Source organism: Dipodomys spectabilis, unplaced genomic scaffold, assembly GCF_019054845.1.
Source record: "Dipodomys spectabilis isolate Male_0828 unplaced genomic scaffold, ASM1905484v1 ptg000532l, whole genome shotgun sequence".
Taxonomy (NCBI): domain Eukaryota; kingdom Metazoa; phylum Chordata; class Mammalia; order Rodentia; family Heteromyidae; genus Dipodomys; species Dipodomys spectabilis.
Window position 1 is genome coordinate 1,603,263 of NW_024871209.1, and position 20,411 is coordinate 1,623,673.

At 50.6% G+C, this 20,411-nt stretch overlaps 1 protein-coding gene across 2 annotated transcripts in view; it reads right to left on the bottom strand.

Moving 5' to 3' along the window:
* The window catches only part of Slc2a9 (solute carrier family 2 member 9), a 67,458-nt gene that overhangs the window by 20,553 nt on the left and 26,494 nt on the right, over positions 1 to 20,411 (bottom strand). For both annotated transcript variants that reach the window (XM_042670306.1, XM_042670307.1), the window contains exons 6-8: positions 11,592 to 11,724; positions 4,160 to 4,347; positions 1,033 to 1,143 (exon numbers count right to left, since the gene is read on the bottom strand). In XM_042670306.1, the coding sequence (XP_042526240.1) occupies positions 1,033 to 1,143; positions 4,160 to 4,347; positions 11,592 to 11,724 (432 nt within the window). The remainder of the gene's footprint in view (positions 1 to 1,032; positions 1,144 to 4,159; positions 4,348 to 11,591; positions 11,725 to 20,411) is intronic.

The following is a 20,411-nucleotide window of genomic DNA, read 5'->3' on the forward strand; positions in this document are numbered from 1 at the left end:
ACGTGGTCACCTCCAGCCACTTTCTTCTTTAAAAAAAAAAAAAAGAAAAAGGGCTGGGGCTGGGAAGGTGGCTCAGGTAGAGCGCTTGCCTTGCATGCATGAGGCCCTGGGCTTGATTCCTCAGCACCACATAAGTGGAAAAAGCCAGAAGTGGCACTGTGGCTCAAGTGGTAGAGCGCTAGCCTTGAGCTGAAGAGCTGAGGGACAGCGCCCAGGCCCAGAGTTCAAACTCCACGACGGACAAAAAAAAAGGGGGGGGGGCTAGATCTGTAGCTCTCACCTGTGATTCTAGCTACTCAGGAGGCTGAGATGGGAGGATCTCAGTTCAAGGCCAGCTTGGGTAGAAAAGTCCAAGAGACTCTTATCTCCAACGAATTAGCAAAAAGTCAGAAGTGGAGGTGTGGCTCAAGTGGTAGAGCACTTACCTTGAGCCAAAAGGTGAGGGAGAGTGCTCTGGCCTTGAGTTCACGTGTCGGTAATGGCGTGCGCATGTGTGCGTGTGTGCATGCGCACGCGCACGTGCACACACACACACACACGCGCGCGCGATCCTGAATCCACTAAGGCAGTCCTAGGAAACCTGCAGGTGACAGTCACAGCTCCCAGGACTTAGGCTGTGAACATCTTTAGGGGTCATTATTTCTTGTCAGTTGCAGACAGGGCCATGAGAATGCCCATTTTACAGATGAGCAAATAAACAGAGCTGTTGACCCAACCACCAATCAGCATGAGAGCAAAGACGTGGCTATCCCATGCAAGGGGAAACTGAGGCAAAGAGTATCAGTATCACACAGCTGAGGGGTTCCTGAGAGCCAGGGTTCGAATCCAACTGGGTCTAATTCCAGTCTTGGAAAGGAGGGATTGTTAATGCAGAAGGGAAACGCAGTGGGTGGATGACGTTGTCACCGTGAGTGACATCACATGCGGCGGACGGGGAGGCGGCGCTGTGTGTTGTCTGAGTCCTCGCAGGGCTGCCCCGGCCCGCCGCGCGACCCCCCGCCCCCCGGGGCCTTCAGACCCCCAGTGACTCACCGAGAAGATGGAGGCCAGCGTCTCGATGCCGCCGGTGCTCAGGGTGATGTACGGGATCTTCTCCTGAGCGATCCCAGCATTCCCAAAGATGCTGTTGGTGTAGAACCAGATCTACAATGTGGGAAAGAGCAGGAGGGAGGTCAGCGAGAGGCCTTTGTCTATCTAATTCAGCGCTAGAGCCACGCGGTGCCCTTCCCGGGAGCAGTCCTCACACATTCCTGTGCCCAGCTGATCTCCCTCACCATGAAGTGTGGCCATGAGATACGGAACTACTGCTTGGCTGCCAGGAATCCTCTTTATTATTATTATTATTATTTAAACAGAGCTTTTCACCACCCTTTTGATTGTTCTCTTGCCTTCCTTTCTGCTGGAGGGTAGGTGTGTTGGCTGGAGCATTAGGTGACACTGGGTCAGGATAGCTTTGTGAGAATTAGACTGTGTCCCTGTCCTACCATTTATCTCCCACTAGGAAACCGTCTTTATAAACCTATCAGGGATGTGTGGTGACATTCCCAAGATTGTGCAGCGCGTAGTCTGCCTACCTAGGCCTGGAGCCCCTGGCTTTGGGATGGAAGTGACCTAATCAGTGCTGGAGCAGGAAGTGAGGAAGTTACGCTCTCCTCCCCGATTGGAACCATTGTGTAGTTGATTATCCAGACTTGGGTCCATCTGGGAGAAGTAATAAAGACCTCAGCTCCACGAGGCATAAGACGAGGCCACAGCAGCTCCTCCCCCGCTTCTGAGACAGCAAGCCTGCCCTCCTGTGTAGGTGGCTGTGGGGGTGTCACGTGACGCCAGACCTCCTCCTCCCTGAGGGGAACATGGGCTGCTGGGTAAGAACTTGGAGACGTGGTTCTTTCTCCCACTAGCTGTGTGGCCGCAGACAACTCATTCCTCTCCCCAGGTTCAAACAAAACCACAGAGCCGTCTTGCCTGCCCTGTGTTGTGCCTGTAACTAAGTGAGGTGGTCACGATTCTGTGCCCGCTTTGAGTCAGGGTCAACAGGTGGGATTCCAGACTCGCGTTTGCCACAGGGCGGGCAGGGAGCTGCCCGGCTGGCATAGGTGAATTCGGATGAGGAGGCCTGGCCCGGACCCGGGGCATGCCGGCAGTCTAGCAGTTACTCAGCCGAGCCCGCACTGTCAGAGCTCGCTGTTCCAACCTGTCAGGCGCAGGGGGCGGCTGGCTGGCGTGAACGTCGGCTTTGCTTCTGGAGGGAATGCTTGTTTCTACGATGTTCTTCTTGTGACCAGCACGATTATTCATGATGTGTGAGAAGGGAGGAGATTTAGCACCTAGTTAGCACCTTTTAAGTGACAGAGGTTTCAGGCACACTTAGAAATGGAGCACGAACTGCTGCAGGGAGTTCCTGGTGGGCATCCATGCGTCTATTAATGGGCATGGGTTAACCAGGTGAGAAGGGCACCAATCCTGCGGTGTCAGCCTCTCATTTGGGTCAGCTCATCTTAGCCTCTGTCTTTGGTGTGATCTGGGGCTGTGATGTCTAGAGTCCAGAGTCCAGAGTCCTGAGGACAGCGGTAGCACTATGAGAAAAGCTGACTTCATTCCAGAATGCCTCCGTGTTCTGGAAGCTAGAATGCCTCCGTGTTCTGGAATGAGACACTGGATCTTCCAAAGAGAAGTCTCATGACTGGATTCTGGGATTCCAGAAGTTGAAGAGTCTTTGTGGTGGGCTGGGAAGGTGGCTCAGTGGTACAGTGCTTGCTTAGCATGCTTGAAGCCCTGGGTTCGATTCCTCGGTCTCACACACACAGAAAAAGCAGGAAGTAGCCCTGTGGCTCAAATGGTACAGCGCTAGCCTGGAGCAAAAGAAGCTCAGGGACAGTGCCCAGGCCCCGAGTTCAAGCCCTGGGACTGGCAAAAAAGAAAAAAAAAGAGTCTTTGTGTGTGCTCCACATGCCGTGGCAAATATATGTATATGATTTTGCCGATGCTGCAGCCGGCTCCCTGGCGCCAGGCGGTGGGATGGGGATGGCGGGGCAGAGAACAGCCAACCCGAAGCTGAGACCAGCCAAGCTCAGCCTGCACCGCTGCTGACTGCGGGGGGGGGGGGGGGGGGGGTGAGGTGGGTTTTCCCAGCAGAGTCTGCGCCTCTGTGGCTGCAGCCCTGCCCAGGAGGAGCTCACCCGGCTATGCGGGTCTGGGTATGGGGCCAGGGCTCCCAGAGCTCTGTGTGGAGGAGTCCCAGCTCTAAATGTCTTGCAAAACGCAGAATGTCCTTTAAGATACCAAGTGTGAGCTTCCCGAAATGGCAGCTTCTTTCTCCCATACCAGAGCGTGGGAAACAGTTTGGCTCCTTCCCTCCCCTGGCCCTGTCTGGAGGAGAAAACAGCAGGACATGGCCCTGGCATTCTGTATTCTGCTGACTTTACCGGCCAAGAGAAAGCAGAACAAGGAGCCCTATGGCCTCATGTCACTGTGGCATTTCGGAGAAGAGAGAGCGGTGGTGTTGAACTAAAGCAGCGCGCACCTGCGTGCAACTCCCAGAGGACCCCCTTCCTTGTCACTGTCCCTCCCCTTCCCTCCACACCCCCAAACATACCCTGCTGGCCTGGGTGGGCGCGGGCTCCTGCTCATCCCACAGATTCACAGAGCTGTGCCACCCCGGCTGTGAAGGCCACTGATGGCTGCCCATCTGCCCTCCTCTGGGCTCAGCCATGCTCCCACGGAGCTGACACTTTGCCCGTGTGTGTGTGTGTGTGTGTGTGTGTGTGTGTGCGTGCGTGTGTGTGTAAGGGTCCCCTCCAGGCCCCATCTTGGCGAATGGCCGGCCTGATGTGTGTACCCCATCTTGGATGAGTGACTCAGACCCCAGGGGAATCCCAGAAGCAGTGACAATGACAAGCACTGCACTCCTGGCCCGGGAGACTGTGCCTTCTGGGCACAGAGGGTCCGGAGCCTGACGGAAAGACGTGCACCCAGATCCCAAGACACTATGGAACCCATGTTTGACTCGAGCCCAAGTCGCAACCAGTTGAAGCCAGAGCTCAGCCCAAAGGACTTGTCTGCGCAGGGGCCACTACTGGGCCCGGCCTCCGCGGAGGTGGGCAGAGCAGCAGCGAGTGCAAGCCCCCAGCCGCCCGTCACTCACCCGCCCGTCACTCACCGCGTTGAGGCCACAGAGCTGGTAGCAGGCCATGGTGACGCCCACGGTGATGATCTGCCAGCGGACGGCGGGGGCCCGCAGCAGCTCCAGGACCGGCACCAGGCGTAGGTTCCTCTGCACACGGCTCTCGGCCAGGGCCTCGTCCACCTCCCGCGACACATCTGCCTTCCCCAGGAACGTCTGGAACGCTGCGGACGGACGCAGAGCGCACGGGCTGGAGCGCCACGCACGCTGCCCCGAGGGGACGGGCTCCACCCTCCACGCACCGCCCGCTGCCAGGTTTAAACTGGGAGAAACAGAGGCCCAGAGAGACGCACCGCAGGGCGAGAAGCCGTCCCTGGATTACCCCCCATCGGAAAGAGTGTGGATGATCGGGGTTCATGCATGGGGGACAGGGACGGGGTGGGATGCGTGGCCGTGTCCTGCGTGTCTCCCGTAATGGTTCCAGATTCTATGGCTGCTGAGGTCATCGGGAGGCGGGCTAACTTGGTGACATTGAGGCATGGGACCCAAGAGCCAGGGGCCAAGAGAATGAGAGCTAAGAACAAGAGAATTCAAGGATGGCTGCTGATGAGCGCTAGGGTGAAAACAAACATATTAGATTTGGGAGCGGTGGAGAGGGGAGGGAAGGAGACAGCGGGAGGGAGGAGAGAGGAGAGAAGAAGTACTGTTTTAATAGGCAGCTTGACTTCTCTCATTTCCCCGAGGCTCACCGTGCTTTTAACCTCGCACTAATGATTTGCCTGGAGTTCTGAACCAGCCGCAAGAAGAAAATCATCTGGATAAACTCCTCCCTGGACTAGAAGGAGACCTCGTTAAAGGAAAATATCTCTTAACTATGGGCTTTTTTGCCCTAAACAATTTTTTTTCATTCAACCAAGTTTTCCTGATCCTATTTTACATATAAGATGTGATCTTTTTGGTATTATTGAATGCATGTATTTATTTACTTTGTATTTATTCTCCTTCTTTTTCTTTTTCTTCTTCTTCCTCTTCCTCCTCCTCCTCCTCTTCCTCTTCCTCTTCCTCCTCCTCCTCTTCTTCCTCTTCTTTCTCCTCCTCTTTGTAGGTCATGGGGCTTTTTTTTTCTTTCTCAAGGTTGGTGTTCTACCACTTGAGCCCCAGCCAGCTCCACTTCTGATTTTATGGTGGTGAGTTGGAGATAAGAGTCTTATGAACTTTCCTATTTGAGCTGGCTTTGAACTGTGATCCTCAGATCTGAGCCTCCTAAGTCACTAGGATTACAGGAATGAGCCACCTTCACCCAGTTTATCTTATTGCCTTGTAAATAGTTGTACAAGGAGGTTTCGATTCAACCTGACAGTTGATGAGCACAATGCATCTTGATCCACCCCTTCCATCCTCCTCCCCCATCTCTCCCAGCCTGGCAGATGTTTAAACATGTTTCCCCCATGTCAGTGAAGGAGATGGTATCTCTGGGAATCCCAAACTCGCCTTAGGTTCTAAGAACATATGATACAATTAAAAGAGAGTTGGCACAGCCAAAGGATCAACTTGTCACAAAGGTAACCTGGACAGGACAGTCCGTGAGACTCTTATCTCCAATGAACCACCAAAACCCAAACCAAAACAAAACCCAAGCAAAACAAAACCCAAAAGGAGAACTGTGGTTCAACTGGTAAATTGCTAGCCTTGAGCATGAAAGCTCTGGGACAGCACCTAGGTCCTGAGTTCAAGCACCAGGATGGGCACCACAAAACAGAACAAATTTCTAGAAACCTCCCTGGTTCTGGTGACAGTTATGCCGTGTCAAATACTGTGCATGAACCCCTGGCTCGGAGCTGGTCCTGCGGCAACTGCTCCCATTATGTGCATTCATCGGGCATGTCCTGGTTGCCTTCCCCGGGGCTCACCCGCAGGGGAGGGGTGGAGAGGGTGCCCGTGGCTGCTTGGCCAGCACACTCTGGAGTCAACTATCACCAGAAGGAGTTCTGATTTAATGGCCTTCAAGACCTTTTCCAAGGGGGTCTCCTAAAATGAGCCTCCAGCTCTGCCCTAGAATGTGTATGCCTCAAGTCGAGACTCTCCACAAGCTCAGCTTTCCTGGGCTCAAACTGGGGATGGTGATTTGTGCCATTTCCGGGCTGAATGCCATAAAGTTCCAGCTGCAGGGAAACACAGTTTCCTCAAGATCTTAACTGTGTCCACTTCTGCAGAGGAAGGCTGGAAGGTGGGCTGACATAATGATCGGATCACAGGGGCATGCACTTAGAGCAAAGATTTAAATATTCAGCGCTCTGATAGTCTGCCCAAGGAAAGTGGGGTGGGGGTGGGGGAGGTCCAGATAGTTCCGTGGTCAGGCCAGGCCATGCACAGTGGGCAGCCTCTGTAATGACAAGGCTCAGCACCGTGGGGGGTGTGAAATTGCTGTTCTTAAGCAGGAAAAAAAAAATGGTAAAGCTGTGAAATTCACTCCAGATTTTTCAAAAAGCAAGCTCATCAAGGCTTTGGAGTGCTCTATCCAGCATGGCATTGAACCCTGCTTCCAGGGTCTCATTGAAAGCTGGGATTTAATACTTTTCCTGAGGCTAATTAAAGGTGAAGAAGAGAAGGAACCAAAATGTGTAATATTTCTGCGCCGTGCACTGCATCATCTTCTGTCTAACATGTCTCCGAAGTTCCAAATGCCACATATAAAAGAATTCTAAAGTGTGGAGGCAATAATATATGTCTCTTCCCTTCTTGATGTACATGTTTCCCATGATTGAACAAGAAGAACATTGATAGCATTTCTTTCCCTTTTCACATGGACGGCCAGGAAGCTCTCAGCCAAACTCAACACATGGAATAGTGACCCTCCAAAACACAGAAAAATCCATGCCTAGTCCCTAGAACAGGACACTTCACATGGCCAAAGGGACTTAGCAGATATGGACTTAGCACTGGGGAACACTCAGTGGGCACCTGCGTTGGTTGGGTGTAGCCTATCCGCTTTCCCTGAAGATCTACTTTGCTTCTAAGAAGGCCCAGGCCATCACCTCAAAACATGGGGCAGAAGAACGGTAGCTTAGGTGACTTGTGCTAAGTTGGGCCTCATGGGCAGCACCATGTACGAGCCTTCAAGGGACCTGTCTGGGAGACGCTGGCTGACCAGAGTTCTGGGTTTAGAGATGGAGACACAGATTGTGACTGGGAGGTGGAATGGAGGTATCTTCATCAGCGCTGGCTGCCGTGACAGCGGACAGCAGTGTGTGGTTGGACGGCAGGCATCCGTTCTCCACTGTCTGGAGGCACTGGCTGAAGTCACGTGGAGAGAGGAAATGCGCCCTGGCTTGCAGCAGCTGCCTTCAGCAGTGGCAGAGAGCTGCGGTGTGTTTTCATTAAGCTCCAGTGCCACAACCCAGTTACCTCCTCAGAGACTCATCTCTGGGTGCTCCTATTGGGGCTGAGGCTGAAGCACAGCAACCTGGGGACACAGAATTCGGTCCCCTCAAGTTGCTTGCTGTCATTGTCACAGCTGGCTGAGCCCATTGTCTTCATGCCCACAAGAGGAATAAAGACAGACACATGTTCTTTTCTTGTTTTCCCCCATCAGTCCTGGGGCTTGAACTTAGGGCCTGGGCACTGTCCCTGAGCTTTTCTGCCGAAGGCTCACTTTGAGCTACAGCACCACTTCTGGTTTTCTGGTGGTTCATTGGAGATAATAGCCCCATGTTCTTTCTTGTCAGGGCTGGCTTTGAACCACAGTCCTCAGCTCTCAGCCTCCTGAGTGGCTAGGATGACAGGCGTGAGCCACCGGTGCTTGACGAGCTACACATTCTTGGCCAGTCAGACTCTCAGCCCGGAAGTGCTTCAGCTGGAGGAAGTGGTGACCAGAAGTTGTGCACTTCCTCTCAGACTCACAGAGAACTGGAAGCTGGCGATAGTTCACCTCAGGACCTCAATCACCCTGAAAAGCCTCCCCTCCCCCCTCCCACCACCCCTGCAGCAAAAACATGGGGTGGCGAGAGGCAAGAGAAAAGTAGAGAGGTCCAGGAGACAGGGCTGGGTTCCAATCCTGCTGCTAGTCCGAGGTAGGACCTTGGTGAATCCCCCCCTGCAGCCTCCCACGTCCCCTTCCGCCCTTCCGCAGACCTAAGGAAGGCTGCTGACAACTTAGTGATGTAACACCTGCCGAGCAAACTTGCACCTGCGGCCCGAGTGTGTAACTCAGGAGGAACTGGAGGCTCCAAGGCTGACTCAGGACCACACTGCCTGGCTTTAAATCCCAGCTCTTCCACCTAGTGTGTTTCTGTGCCTCAGTTTCCACATCTGTAGCATGGACAAAATAGCATTGGGACTGTTTAAAATATTAAATGTTGGCATCCATGACACCATTAGAATAGTGTTGACTGTCAGTGAGCAATGAGTACTCTGAATGAAGTAAGGTTTGCAGCAGGAGGTGTTGATGGCCTTTTCTGTTTGGTTGGGAGAGGGGCTATGATGTTATGGATTGAATCGTATCCCCATAAAGATGGGTTAAAGTCCTAACTCCTGGCACCTGTGCGTGCAGCCTTCTTTGGCAAGTCCTCACGGGTAATGGAGATTCCCGTTGAGATGAGGTCATGCTGGACGACAGCGGCCTTGATCCCATGACTCTTGGAGGAGGAGAAGGGATGCAGTGCCTCATGGAGGAGACACCGTGTGCTGACAGGGGCCGAGGCTAGAGTGCTGGAGCCAAATCCAGCGAGGACCTTGAGCCAAGGGCGGCCATTGCCACCAGCCAGGAGATTGAGCAGGGCCCCGCAGGCACCTCCATCTCAGACTTCTGCTCTCCAGAGCTACTGGGGGCCCAATTGCTGCTCCCTGAGCCACCAGTTTGTGGCACTTCCTTACGACAGCATCCGCACTTGGTCATGGGCCACACGGTCCTTTGTGATCAGTACCAACAGGAGAATGGGACTCCATTCTTATGCACAGTGTAGGACTGGCGCTCCTAAAAATAGGCTTTGTGGAGACATTTATTTCTAACTACGATTGGGATTGGAGAGGGAGAAGTCAATGGGCTTTAGGGCATTGCCCAGAACTGTGGATCTTAAGCACGGTAGGAAGAAGGGGTAGAGAGGAAATAGTGGGGCCTTAGATGCAGTTTTTATAGCATTTTATTCTAGACTAACCCTCAAGTCTTTATGAGGAGAGAGTGCTGAGGAGCTACGTGGAGGAGCAGGCAGAGAGCTTTTAGTCCTCCTTTGCTTTTAGCAACTTACTGGTTAGTGAATCTGGGGATGGTAGTGTTTGGTTTCAATTGAAATAATCCTAAGAAATATACAGGTATTCATTTTAGGGATTCCAAAGAAGCCTGTGACCACAGAACTGTGAATTTCAGTAACTGCAGCAGCACAGACTGCAATGGGAAGTGTCACCTCTTCTCTAGCTAGGTACAGGCCTGCTGCTATCCTCTGTGGCCATTGATAGGGCCTAGCAGGGATGTGTGCGTATGTGCGCCTGTCCTGGGGCTTAACCTCAGGAACTGCGTGCTGTCCCTGTGCTTTGCTGCTCAAGATAGAGCTCTCCCACTTAAGCAACAGCTCCACTTTTGGCTTTTTAGTAGTTTATTAGAGATAAGAGTCTCATGACTTTCCTTCCCTGGGCTGGCTTTGAACCACAATCCTCAGATCTCGGCCTCCTGAGTAGGATTATAGGCATGAGCCACCACCAGCTGGCCTAGCAGGGATTTTTTAAAGGTTAAGGCATAATCAATCTATTTCCTCAATATAAAGATGCCATTTTTTTAAATAGAAATTGAGAAACCAGGAACATTTCAGGAGAAACCATGCCAGGAAAAGGAACTATTTGGAAGTGTTTCTACCATTGTATGGATTGGTAGCTCAACTCAATTACTTAGGTCACTATATCAAAGCTATGATATCTTCACATTAAAAAATGCCACTTGTAAAGGGTTTGAGAAAATCTAGGTGCGAGGTGACTTATGGCTGTAGTCCTAAGTACTCAGGATACTGAGATCTAAGAATTAAGGTTCAAAATCAGCCCAGGCAGACAAAACTGAGAGACTTATCTCCAATCAACCAGCTAAAAGCTGGAAGTGGAGATATGGCTCAAGTGGTAGAGCACCATCCTTGATTAAAAATGTAAGGGATAGTGCTCAGACCCTGAGTTCAAGTCCTAAGTGCTGGCATGCACACACACACACACACACACACACACACACACACACACACACACACGTTTGAAAAATATTTTCGTTTAAAAATCTTCCAACTGAAGAGATTCAGTGGGTCTTGCTTGCTAAAATATATGAAAGTAACCTCTTCTCATTATTTTGCCAGGACAAGTGGATAACACTAGAGAAGATGGAAATTCACTGGCTGCAGTTCCACCTCTCAAATTCCTCACTCTAGTGGTTGGATTGCTAGCTGAATACCAAGTGCATTCAGCTCACAGACTTGTTTCCATCTCTTTCTATATTACATGCTCTGTGAGGTTCTCCATCAAGACCATCAAGGTCATTGAAATGACTTGGTTAACATTCTGGGCTGGCCTTGAACCTTGATCTTCCCATCTCTAATGTCATAGTAGATGAGATTAAAAGCCTATGCAACCCTGCCTGGAGACAAAATAGTGCTTTTTATGGGAGAACTTTTTCTACGTGACACAAGGAGAAGGCTCCATCTGTGGTCCAGAGATGAACCCTCCCAGGACACTACACATATGGAACTTGGCTGTGGACATCCAGCTGATGGATTCCTTCATGTACAAAATGAATCTCTGTTGCATGAAAGCCAGCCAGCCTATGGAGCTGCGAGGTCAGATGGCAGTGCCGCTTATCCAAGTCCTCTTACATGACCACCATGCTGCCAACCGGGTCTCAATTTATACAGGAAAACAACTGGTATCTCATTCTATACTGTCTACTTCTGGGCAAATTTGGTTGGTCCATTTGGGGCTCTGTGTAATGCCTCTGATTGTGAAAGCCATTTTCTTGAATCTGTCACTGCACCCCAACATTTGGACATGGAAGGAAAGCTACCTGGGGTCATTCCCAGACTCCCCTCTGTTAGGGGAGGCTTCTACCTATGCCATGCTGCTGTTCATTCTGTGCCTGCATCTTTCTCTGACCTCACTTATAAATGCAAAGGCAGGGGCAGTTGGAAAAGAAAGAAAAAGGTCCATGAGAGCCACAATGTACCTAACCCACTAGGAAACCCAAGTTTGGGTCATCCCTAGAGTAGAGAGTGAAGAGAGCTGGGTCTTGTCCCGTCTCACTCAACATTTCCAGACTCTTTGGGTGTCTCCCCTGTGCTGCTACAGCAGGGCCATTCAGAAAGTTAACAAGAAGGGGGGGTCCTATGGTGTCCAGCACAGTACCTGCAGGAAGGAATCAAGATGGCGCCACTTCCTGTGTCCACTGGCCTAGGTCTCTGCACACCACCGTGCAACAAGAATCCCACTCACAGCAGGCCAGGGCCCCTACCTTTCACAGCTCCCGTCTCATCATGCTTCTCCAAGAGGAGGTAGCGAGGGCTCTCAGGGAGGAAGGGCAGGACTGCCAGCTGCACCACGGCAGGGACAACGATCACTCCAAACAGGTATGGCCAGGTGCTCTCCTGTGGGGAGGAGGAGATGATCATGAAGCAGGTGACCCTTGGCATGATGCCTGGGCTGGGCCAAGAGCCCAAGCGGCTTCATCTCTGCAGAAGGCCTCCCAGCTTAGCACGAGCCCAATGATGGAGAGAGAGCAAAGCTGGGGCAGAGAAGCAGAGGGAAGGAGCAAGGGGAGAGGGAGTTTCCATGCATAATTCAGTGACTTTTTTTCTGACAATATTGGTTTCAACTCAGATCCTCAAACCTCATAGGCAGTCACTCTACCTCTTGTGTCATGCCTCCAGTCCCCTTGCTCTGGTTATTTTTGAGATAATGTGCCTTTTTCCCTTTAGGCAGGCTTGGACTATGATCCTCCTATTTACACTTTTTACTGTAGCCGGGATGGCAAACGCACATCATGAAGCCTTGCTTTTTTCCCTGGGTTGGTCTGAAACCATGATACTCTCAAACTCCCAAGTGGCTAGGATTGCAGGCATGAGCCACCAGTGCCTTGGCGTTGGCTTCCTTGCATCTTTCTCAAGCCCAAGAATTCCCGGTGACCCCCAAGGTTCTCCTGAGCATTGGTTCTAGGGAATCAGCACTTCCTGTTACAGATGGGCAGGGATGGTACAGGCATATAACTACTGTTCCAAATGTGTCTTGGGAGAATGAATGGAGAGGAAAGAGGCTTTCTCACCCTGGTCATTACCAAGGCTTCTTCTTATTTGTAGAGGGAAGGCTCTAGGTCTTTTCAGAGAGTTTGCAGAAACAGGAGATCAAGGAAGAGGAGAAAGAAGAGGAGGAGGCAGCAGCAGCCTGTCCGGTGCTGCGGAGCGTCTTTCCTGGGCTGGTGAGAGCCACATGCTATATGGAAATCTGCCTGTGCTTTGGGGCGAGGGTCCTTCCCCTGCTAGTCTACCATACAGGAAAGATGTGGATAGTTGGCCATTTTTAACTCTCAATAAAAAAATGGATGATCTTGCAAATAACTTATTACCTTTTTCATTTGAAATAGATTTCTGGGTCATATTTCTCCCAGGATATGGGAGCCTTAAGTCCTTTCCATAAATACTGCTTCCCTGGGACCCTACTTGCCTAAAATACCTCTATGGCCCCATGGTTCCAAACTGCTGCACCTGCCTGCACCTTGGTGAAAGAGGCTGTGTTGGCCATACTTCAGTCAGGTTTCAGACCTTCTGTTGGGCCGCTTGTGGGTTTCCTTATAAAAGCCCAGAGACAGCAGAGAACTTTGCCAATGGGTTTAACAGAGTGAGTCCCACAGAGTCCCTCCAGTATCTGATCTCCTTCCATCTAGGTAGACTCACCATCTTCTGCCACCCCTAGGTGATGCTGGATCACCTGTTCAGGAAGAATTCTTTTTTTTTTGGGGGGGGGGGTCTGTCTGATTGTGGGGCCTGAACCCTGGGCCTGGGCGCTGTCCCTCAGCTCTTCAGCTCAAGGCTAGCTCTCTACCACTTGAGCCACAGCACCACTTCTGGCTTTTTTTCTGCTTATGTGGTGCTGAGGAATCGAACCCAGGGCCTCATGCATGCAAGGCGAGCGCCCTACCACTGAGCCACCTTCCCAGCCCATCAGGAAGAATTCTACGGCCAGTTTGGACACGAAGCTTTCTCTGAATCATGTCTATCCACTGCCCACATCCTGCTCCTTGGCTGTAAGCCCATGCTGTCTTCCTCCTCTGCACATTCATTCATGCTGTGCTGTACATTCATGCTCTCTCCATGGTCCAGATCAAAGTCCACGAGTCATGCCTCCTCCCAGATGCCTGGTGGGTGGTCCACTGAGAACCCACAGATTCTCAATCTCAGCATGGTGCTGTTCTTCCGTCCTGGCTCACACATGCCTTCTCCACCACAGCCGAGGTTAGTGCCATAGACTGAGCGCCCACTCCAGAGACCGCTGGGTCCCCTCCAGCCCCGTCTTTCTCTCGCCCACTGTCCTGATGAGATCCCACGGCTTCCATTCCCTGCCTCTTTCTCGCAGGCACCTCTCCACTTTTCTCCTCATGACCCTCACATGATGGCGCTTCTCCCTGCATTTTTTCCCTAGGTTCTCGTAGTGGCCAAGAGCTGTGCACAAATCTTTCTGCCAACCTTTCCTTTCAGCTCACATCCTCAGAGTGACCTTTCTAGAAGGTGAATTTGACTTTATCTTGGGGATAAAGTCAAAAACCTCTTGGCCTTGACTATTAAACTCTCCTCCTGGCTCTTGCTCAGGATGCCAGCAGACACCTGCTTGACACCTACCCTGCCCTGACAAGCCGTGAGCTTTTCTGAATCTTCCACGTCGATCCATGATGCTGTTCCCTCAACGCTTGTCTACAGAGGACCCGGGGCAGCTGCCCTTTCCACAGGATATCCATCAACTCACCCTTCAGATTTTAGCAATTCCTTCCCCAGATGACATCACAAGATGGTACAAAGCTCCACCAGAGCACACTTAACCCTGGTTAGCAGTGGTTCCTTCCTGGGCCTAGCTACCCTGTAGATTATGCCCCCAAGGGCCATTTTTACCTTGCGCCTTTGTGTATCTGCTCAGTGCCTGGCCAATGCCAGGTGCACACATGCGTTTGTGGGCTCCATGCACACTGGATAAGGCTGAGTAGATAAGCCACATGGCAGCATGGAGGTAAACTCTTGAAGCAACACTGTTTTTCAATGCTAGAGCTTTCTGATATGGTAACTCATTAAAGAGCAGGCAGTTTACAGTACTACAAATACTATTCTCTAATGTAGCATTATTGTAATTTCCCATAGAAGATTTGACTTCATTCCTGCCCTTCCTCCCTTCTTTCTTTCCTTCCTTCCTTCCTCCTTCTTTTTCCCCTTTTCTTTTCCTTTTTTTTTTTTTTTAAAGAAACATCTTTTATCAGTCTCATAACACACACCTTATTGAGAGAAACACACATACCTGAAAGCAAAATGCTACTTTGGCCCAATTTGCCAAGTCCCACAAATAAAGAATTTTAAAGTAAATGTTGAGGTGTTAATTATGGACTAGGAGAACTTTGTTTTTGAGAATGACATTTAGGATTTTGGGTGTTTGTCCTTTTGATCTGAAAACTATTCATGTCTTTATAGGAAAATAAAGGATGTGAAAAATGTTTTTTTTTCTTTTTCTTTTTTGTTTCAAATTTTTGCCAGTACTGGGGCTTAAACTCTAGGCCTTGGTGCTGCCCTGAGCCTCTTTGTGCTCAAGGCTAGCACTCTACCACTTGAGCCATAATGCCACTTCTGGCTTTTCTCAGTAAGTTATTGGAGATAAGAGTCTCATGGACTTTCTTGCCTGGGATGTCTTTGAACTGCGATCCTTAGATCTTACCTAGCCTCCTGAATAACTAGGATTACAGGTGTGAGCTACTGGAGCCTGGCTTAAAAAATCTTTTTTTTTTCTTGTCAGTCACGGGGCTCGAACTCTGGGTCTGGGCACTGTCCCTGAGCTCTTCAGCTCAAAGTGAGTGCTCTACCATTTGAACCATAGCACCACTTCTGGTTTTCTGGTGGCTAATTGGAGATAAGAGTCCCATGGATTTTCCTGCCCAGGCTGGCTTTGAACTGCAACCCTAAGATCTCAGCATCCTGAGTAGCTAGGATGACAGGTGTGAGCCTCTGGCACCTGGCTTGAAACATCAATTTTTAAAAATGTGTTTTTCAGGGGCTGGGAAGGTGGCTCTGTGGTAGAGTGCTTGCCTTGCATGCATGAGGCCCTGGGTTTGATTCCTCAGCACCACATAAGCAGAAAAAGCTGGAAGTGGCACTGTGGCTCAAGTGATAGAGTGCTAGCTTTGAGCTGAAGAACTGAGGGACAGCGCCCAGGCCCAGAGTTGAGGCTCATGACCGACAAAAAAAAAAAAAAAAGAAAGTAAAAGGAAAAAAAGTGTTTTCCATTATTCTCAATGAAAAGAGGAGGTGTGAAAGTTTTTTACATTTACTTAAATAAAACTTTAACCAAGTGCTATGGCTCATGCCTATAATCCAAGCTACTCAGGAGGCTGAGATCAGAGGATCATGGTTCAAAGCCAGCACAGGCAAAAAAAAGTTTATCTCCAATAAACTACTCAGAAAAATCTGGCAGAGAAGCTGTGGCTCAACTGGTAGAGTGCTACCCTTGGGCAAAAGAAGCTTGGGGACCAGGCCATTATTTCAAGCCCTAGGACTGGCGCACACACACACACACACACACACACACACACACACACACACACACACACACACAATTAAGCCCACAATGAGTGCCTCATACAGGAGTCTAATGTTCTAACTCTTTTAAACAACTAGCTTACTGTTTAACAACATGAACACCAGGAACCTGGAATGCGTGTTGTCAGGGGGCGGGGGCTGAGGTCAAGGAGAGTGTGTCAATAATAATAATGTAGAGGTTAACCAGTGAATAAACAAAACTTGTACCGTAAATGTAGGGGTGAGAGGGAGGAAGGGGAAAGAGGGATAGGGGTGTAAGGACGCTAAGATTTTGACTGCTGTGGTAAGACGTCAGCGAACAATGTTTAAAGCAAAGGAATCTACAGTACTGTTAGGTCCAACTATGTTTATGCAGGGCAAACACTTCGCACATTTCTGCCTTCACTCAGCCCGCTTCCTCTTCCCCTCCACCATATGGAACAAAGGCTCACAATGGCCATTCTGCATTTCAAGACCGAAGGTCGGAGGAGCCAAGTATCTGCGTAGGACATCAGGAAAATCAAAGAGGGGGTGACACCAATGTACCATCTTGGCTGGATCCTGAGCCTGGATGTGTCTGGCTGTGTGCACTCAGGGTTCTCCAGAAGCAGTACTTACTTATTTATGATGGTGAGCTCGGGACACCCTACTTGAAACATGTCCCGTCTTTTAGCATTAGTTTATGTGTGGTGCATGTGTGTGTGTGTGTGTGTGTGTGTGTGTGTGTTTGTGTGTGTGCGCGCATGTGTGTGTGTGTGCGCGCGCGCGTGTGTCTGTGTGCATTGGAACTTGAACACAGGCCTGGGTGATGTCCCTGAGCTCTTTTTCTTTTTCTCAAGGGTAGCAAACGGTACCACGTACGCTCTGTACGCTCTGGTACTGTACCACGTTCAGCTCTCACCTTCCTGTGTAGCTCGGTTTGCAGGTGTGAGCCGCCAGTGCCTGGCTCTAGTTTTACTTATTTTTCAGATAAAGCCTCATATTTGTGCCCGGGCCCAGCCTAGGACTGCAGTTCTCCTACCGAAGCCGCTCTTGTGGCTGGGGTAAGATGACATCATGACCCTGGGCCAGCTCTTTAAGGTAGGATCTCACCAACTCTTTGCCCAGCCTGTCCTTGGATTATAACAGACATGAGCCCTGACACACGGACTCGGAACCATTATTTCCCAGAGAGAGAGTGGCCTCGAGGTGGGCGGTGGGTAGGGCTGGGCTGAGCTTGCAGAGGGCTGCTGGTCCCACAGTCCTCTGTGACTCCGTGACTGCCCTCAGCACTGGCCCTTCAGCACAGCCCCGGCTACAGGCCACCCACTCAAAGAAGAGCTAACTAGTCATTTTCCCAGAGGCTGTCTTAGAAATAGGACAGCAAAGTTCAGACAAGCTTCAAAGACTTTCTTTAAAATTCCAGTTGACATGACTTCAAGAACTATTAAATTTATCTTTCTTGCTCTTCAACCTTCCTGGTCTGTAGAGGAGACACCAGCTGGGCTGACCATGGGGCTTAAGTGCCCCCAGCCCCGGGCTCAAATCACCACCCAGCAGTAGACATTGTCAGAAATGCCAGCAGGCAGAGCTTCAACAATGCCACAGCCTCTCTGGCTGATGGTAAACTGGAAGTCGGGGCAGGTGGCTCATTGGAACCAAAGCACCCTGAGCACTCAGGTCTGACTCAAGCACTGCAGGGGAGCCTGGTGGTGGGGGTGGAGAGGGTTCTATTGAGCTCTCCTAGAAAAGTCCAGCCAGGCTCCTCATCCTAAGCCCAAAGTCAAGAGGATCATGTGATTTCCCTCCCCCGTGAGGGTCAGCTCAGGATTGTAGATCTGCAGTCGGACCTATGACAATAGAAAGATGGAACCCCTGGCCTTGGGCCTGGGAAAGACAGGCTGCAGAAGACCACTTGAGCAGGGTGCAGAACAAAGCAAATCTAGAAGAGGAGTCTCGTTTGGGGGAGACTGAGGCAGGCACAGTGAATTCTTGTGTCCAATAGGAGTGAAAGCATTAAAGGAAGGGAGGGCCCTTCTCTCTGGGCCTTGAAGGGTGGAACTGTCAGAGGAGATGGAGAAGGAGGCCCCAGGAAGCAAGGGCGGAAGCAGATGCTGTGATCTCCAGGGATGGGATGGAGGGCGGGGGCAGTGCCTTCGACCGTCCGTGTGCATGGGAAATGAGTCAAGGGAGTCTGACAGAAATGAGCACTGTGAGGAACCAGCTTCAGTCCAAAGCCTGGAATGGGGCTGAGAAGCCTTGTTAACAATCTCCACCTGTGCTGCCAACTTACTGAGGGAGGAGGGAGCTGGGTCACAGGGGCTTGACACGTGCCACCCAGTCACGTGCACGTCCAAGCCTCATCCTAGGGAACCCAGAGAACTACAGACAGAGGTAAGGGAGAGGTTTGATGTGTTTAGTTTTCCTCCCCTTCCCCCACCTTCAATTCTTGCAAACAAGCTGTTGACTGTTTTGTAAAGCCAAGGTTGGCTGCACATGGATGAACGATGGGCTTGCAACCGTCCGTATCTTCTGCATTTCAGGGATTTGGCTCAATAGGTATCTGGCAGGTGGGGATGGGAGTCTATACTTCTAGCATATTCCTCCACAGGGTGTTAGGGGGCGGTCCTGTCCTGCCTGCTGGGTTTTGCAATAGCTGTGCGGTCACTGAAGGAAGCAGGTACTGCAGCTTCCAGACACTGGGCCCAGCGCCCTTCCCGTGGGAGAGACTCTGTTAGCAATACAGATGCCACAGCAAGCCAGTAGGACTTTTCCTGGCCTCTGTAAAGATCCTACATTGTCTAAAGGAGAAAACTCAGCATCCTAAGTAAGTGTCATTTAAGGGAAACTGTCCTCTGAAGTGGTGTTGGGAATGTGAAGGTTGGGGCTGGGAAGGTGGCTCAGTGGTAGAGTGCTTGCCTTGCATGCACAAGGCCCTGGGTTTGGTTCCTCAGCAGAAAAAGCCGAAAGCGGCACTGCGTCTCAAGTGGTAGAGCGCTCGCCTTGAGCTGAAGAGCTGAGGGATAGCGCCCAGGCCCAGAGTTCAAGTCCTACGACTGACCAAAAAAAAAAAAGAGTGAAGGTTTGTTGGACCTAAGGGCACATAACTATAATCCCAGATATTTGAGAGATGGAGGCAGGAAGATTGCAAATTTGAAGCAGTCTGAGCAAAGGTAGTGGTGAAAACTCATTGGGAACAGATGCCCTCTTCCCCCCACCATGACAGGAAGCCGCTCACTCATGGCTCATATTGTTCCCATGTCTCTTCAGACTTCAGCCCACGATTTTCATCTAAGTTCCTCCTTTCTTCATCTTTGCAAGAGAAATCATGAAGCAATATGCTTTTTGAAACAACATTTGGAAGCTCCAAATGTCACATAAACATTCCAGCAGCACCTTGTTTTATGATGGGCCGGAGGAAATTCACGCCCCACCCTGAACACCCACCCCTGGCCCCTCTCTGGCCTGGCTCACACATTGCCACCTTCTCACCATTCCCTCCAGCTGCACCTCAAAGGGACTGCCTGCACGGAAGCAGAGCTTTACAACCTTTCTTCCCCCTAAGCTCCGTTATCTCTGTCTTTGAAGGTAAATGAAAATAAATGATTAGACTAGAGAAGAGGAAGTCCTGACCCCCAGTGAAATAACTGTGGATCTCACTTGGCTGGAACACTGTGTATCTCCAAAGAGAGGAAGGCAAAGACTTCATGCGATGTCCTTCCTGGAGAAAATAGTCCAATGGTCACCTTCCCAGAGTGTGAATTTGGAAAATAAAAACAAACAGTAACTGGGCTATGAACACGCCTTCCAAGCCAGGGCCAAGGTGATCTAGAAAATCTAAAGCTTGGGGAAATATTGTTGTTTGGATACAAAATGTCCCTCCAAAGACTCATGTGCTCTGAAAGCCATATTCAAAGGAGGTTTGGGAACTGATGGGATCCTAAGGGCTCTGGCATAATCAATGATCAACCTGCTGATGGCTTATACATTGATGGGATTTTTTGGGAAGTGATGAGAACCAGAAGCTAGGGCCACCTGTAGGAATATCCCTGGGCCTGTGTTTGGAAGATACCTCGCCCTGGCTCCAGGTCCACTTGCTCTGCCTCTCCACTTCCTGGCTGCCATGAGGTAAGAAGTCCCCCTGCCCCCAGCATGCCTGTCCTTCCATGATGTTCTCCCTTACCACAGCCCTTACCACAGCAAGGTAGACAGCCAGTCCTGGACTGAAACCCCAGAAGCACACATCTTTCCTCTAAGCTGTTTTACTCAGGTATTTTTGTCACCTGATTAAACAACTGACCAACGCAGGAAGAAACAGCCTGCAGGCAGCAATAACTTCTCTCAATAACTTCTTCTGCCCCAAGCCCAGGAGGTAGCCTTGGCCTTGCGCTCATTCGTCACCCTCTTCATGTTCACCATCTCCTGACCTCCAACCCCCCAGGTCCCCCCAGAGGGCTCCACTCCATCTTCAGGCCTTTGTTATCGATTACTTAATTATTATTTTTGTTCCCTTTCTTAGGATGTCCTATTGC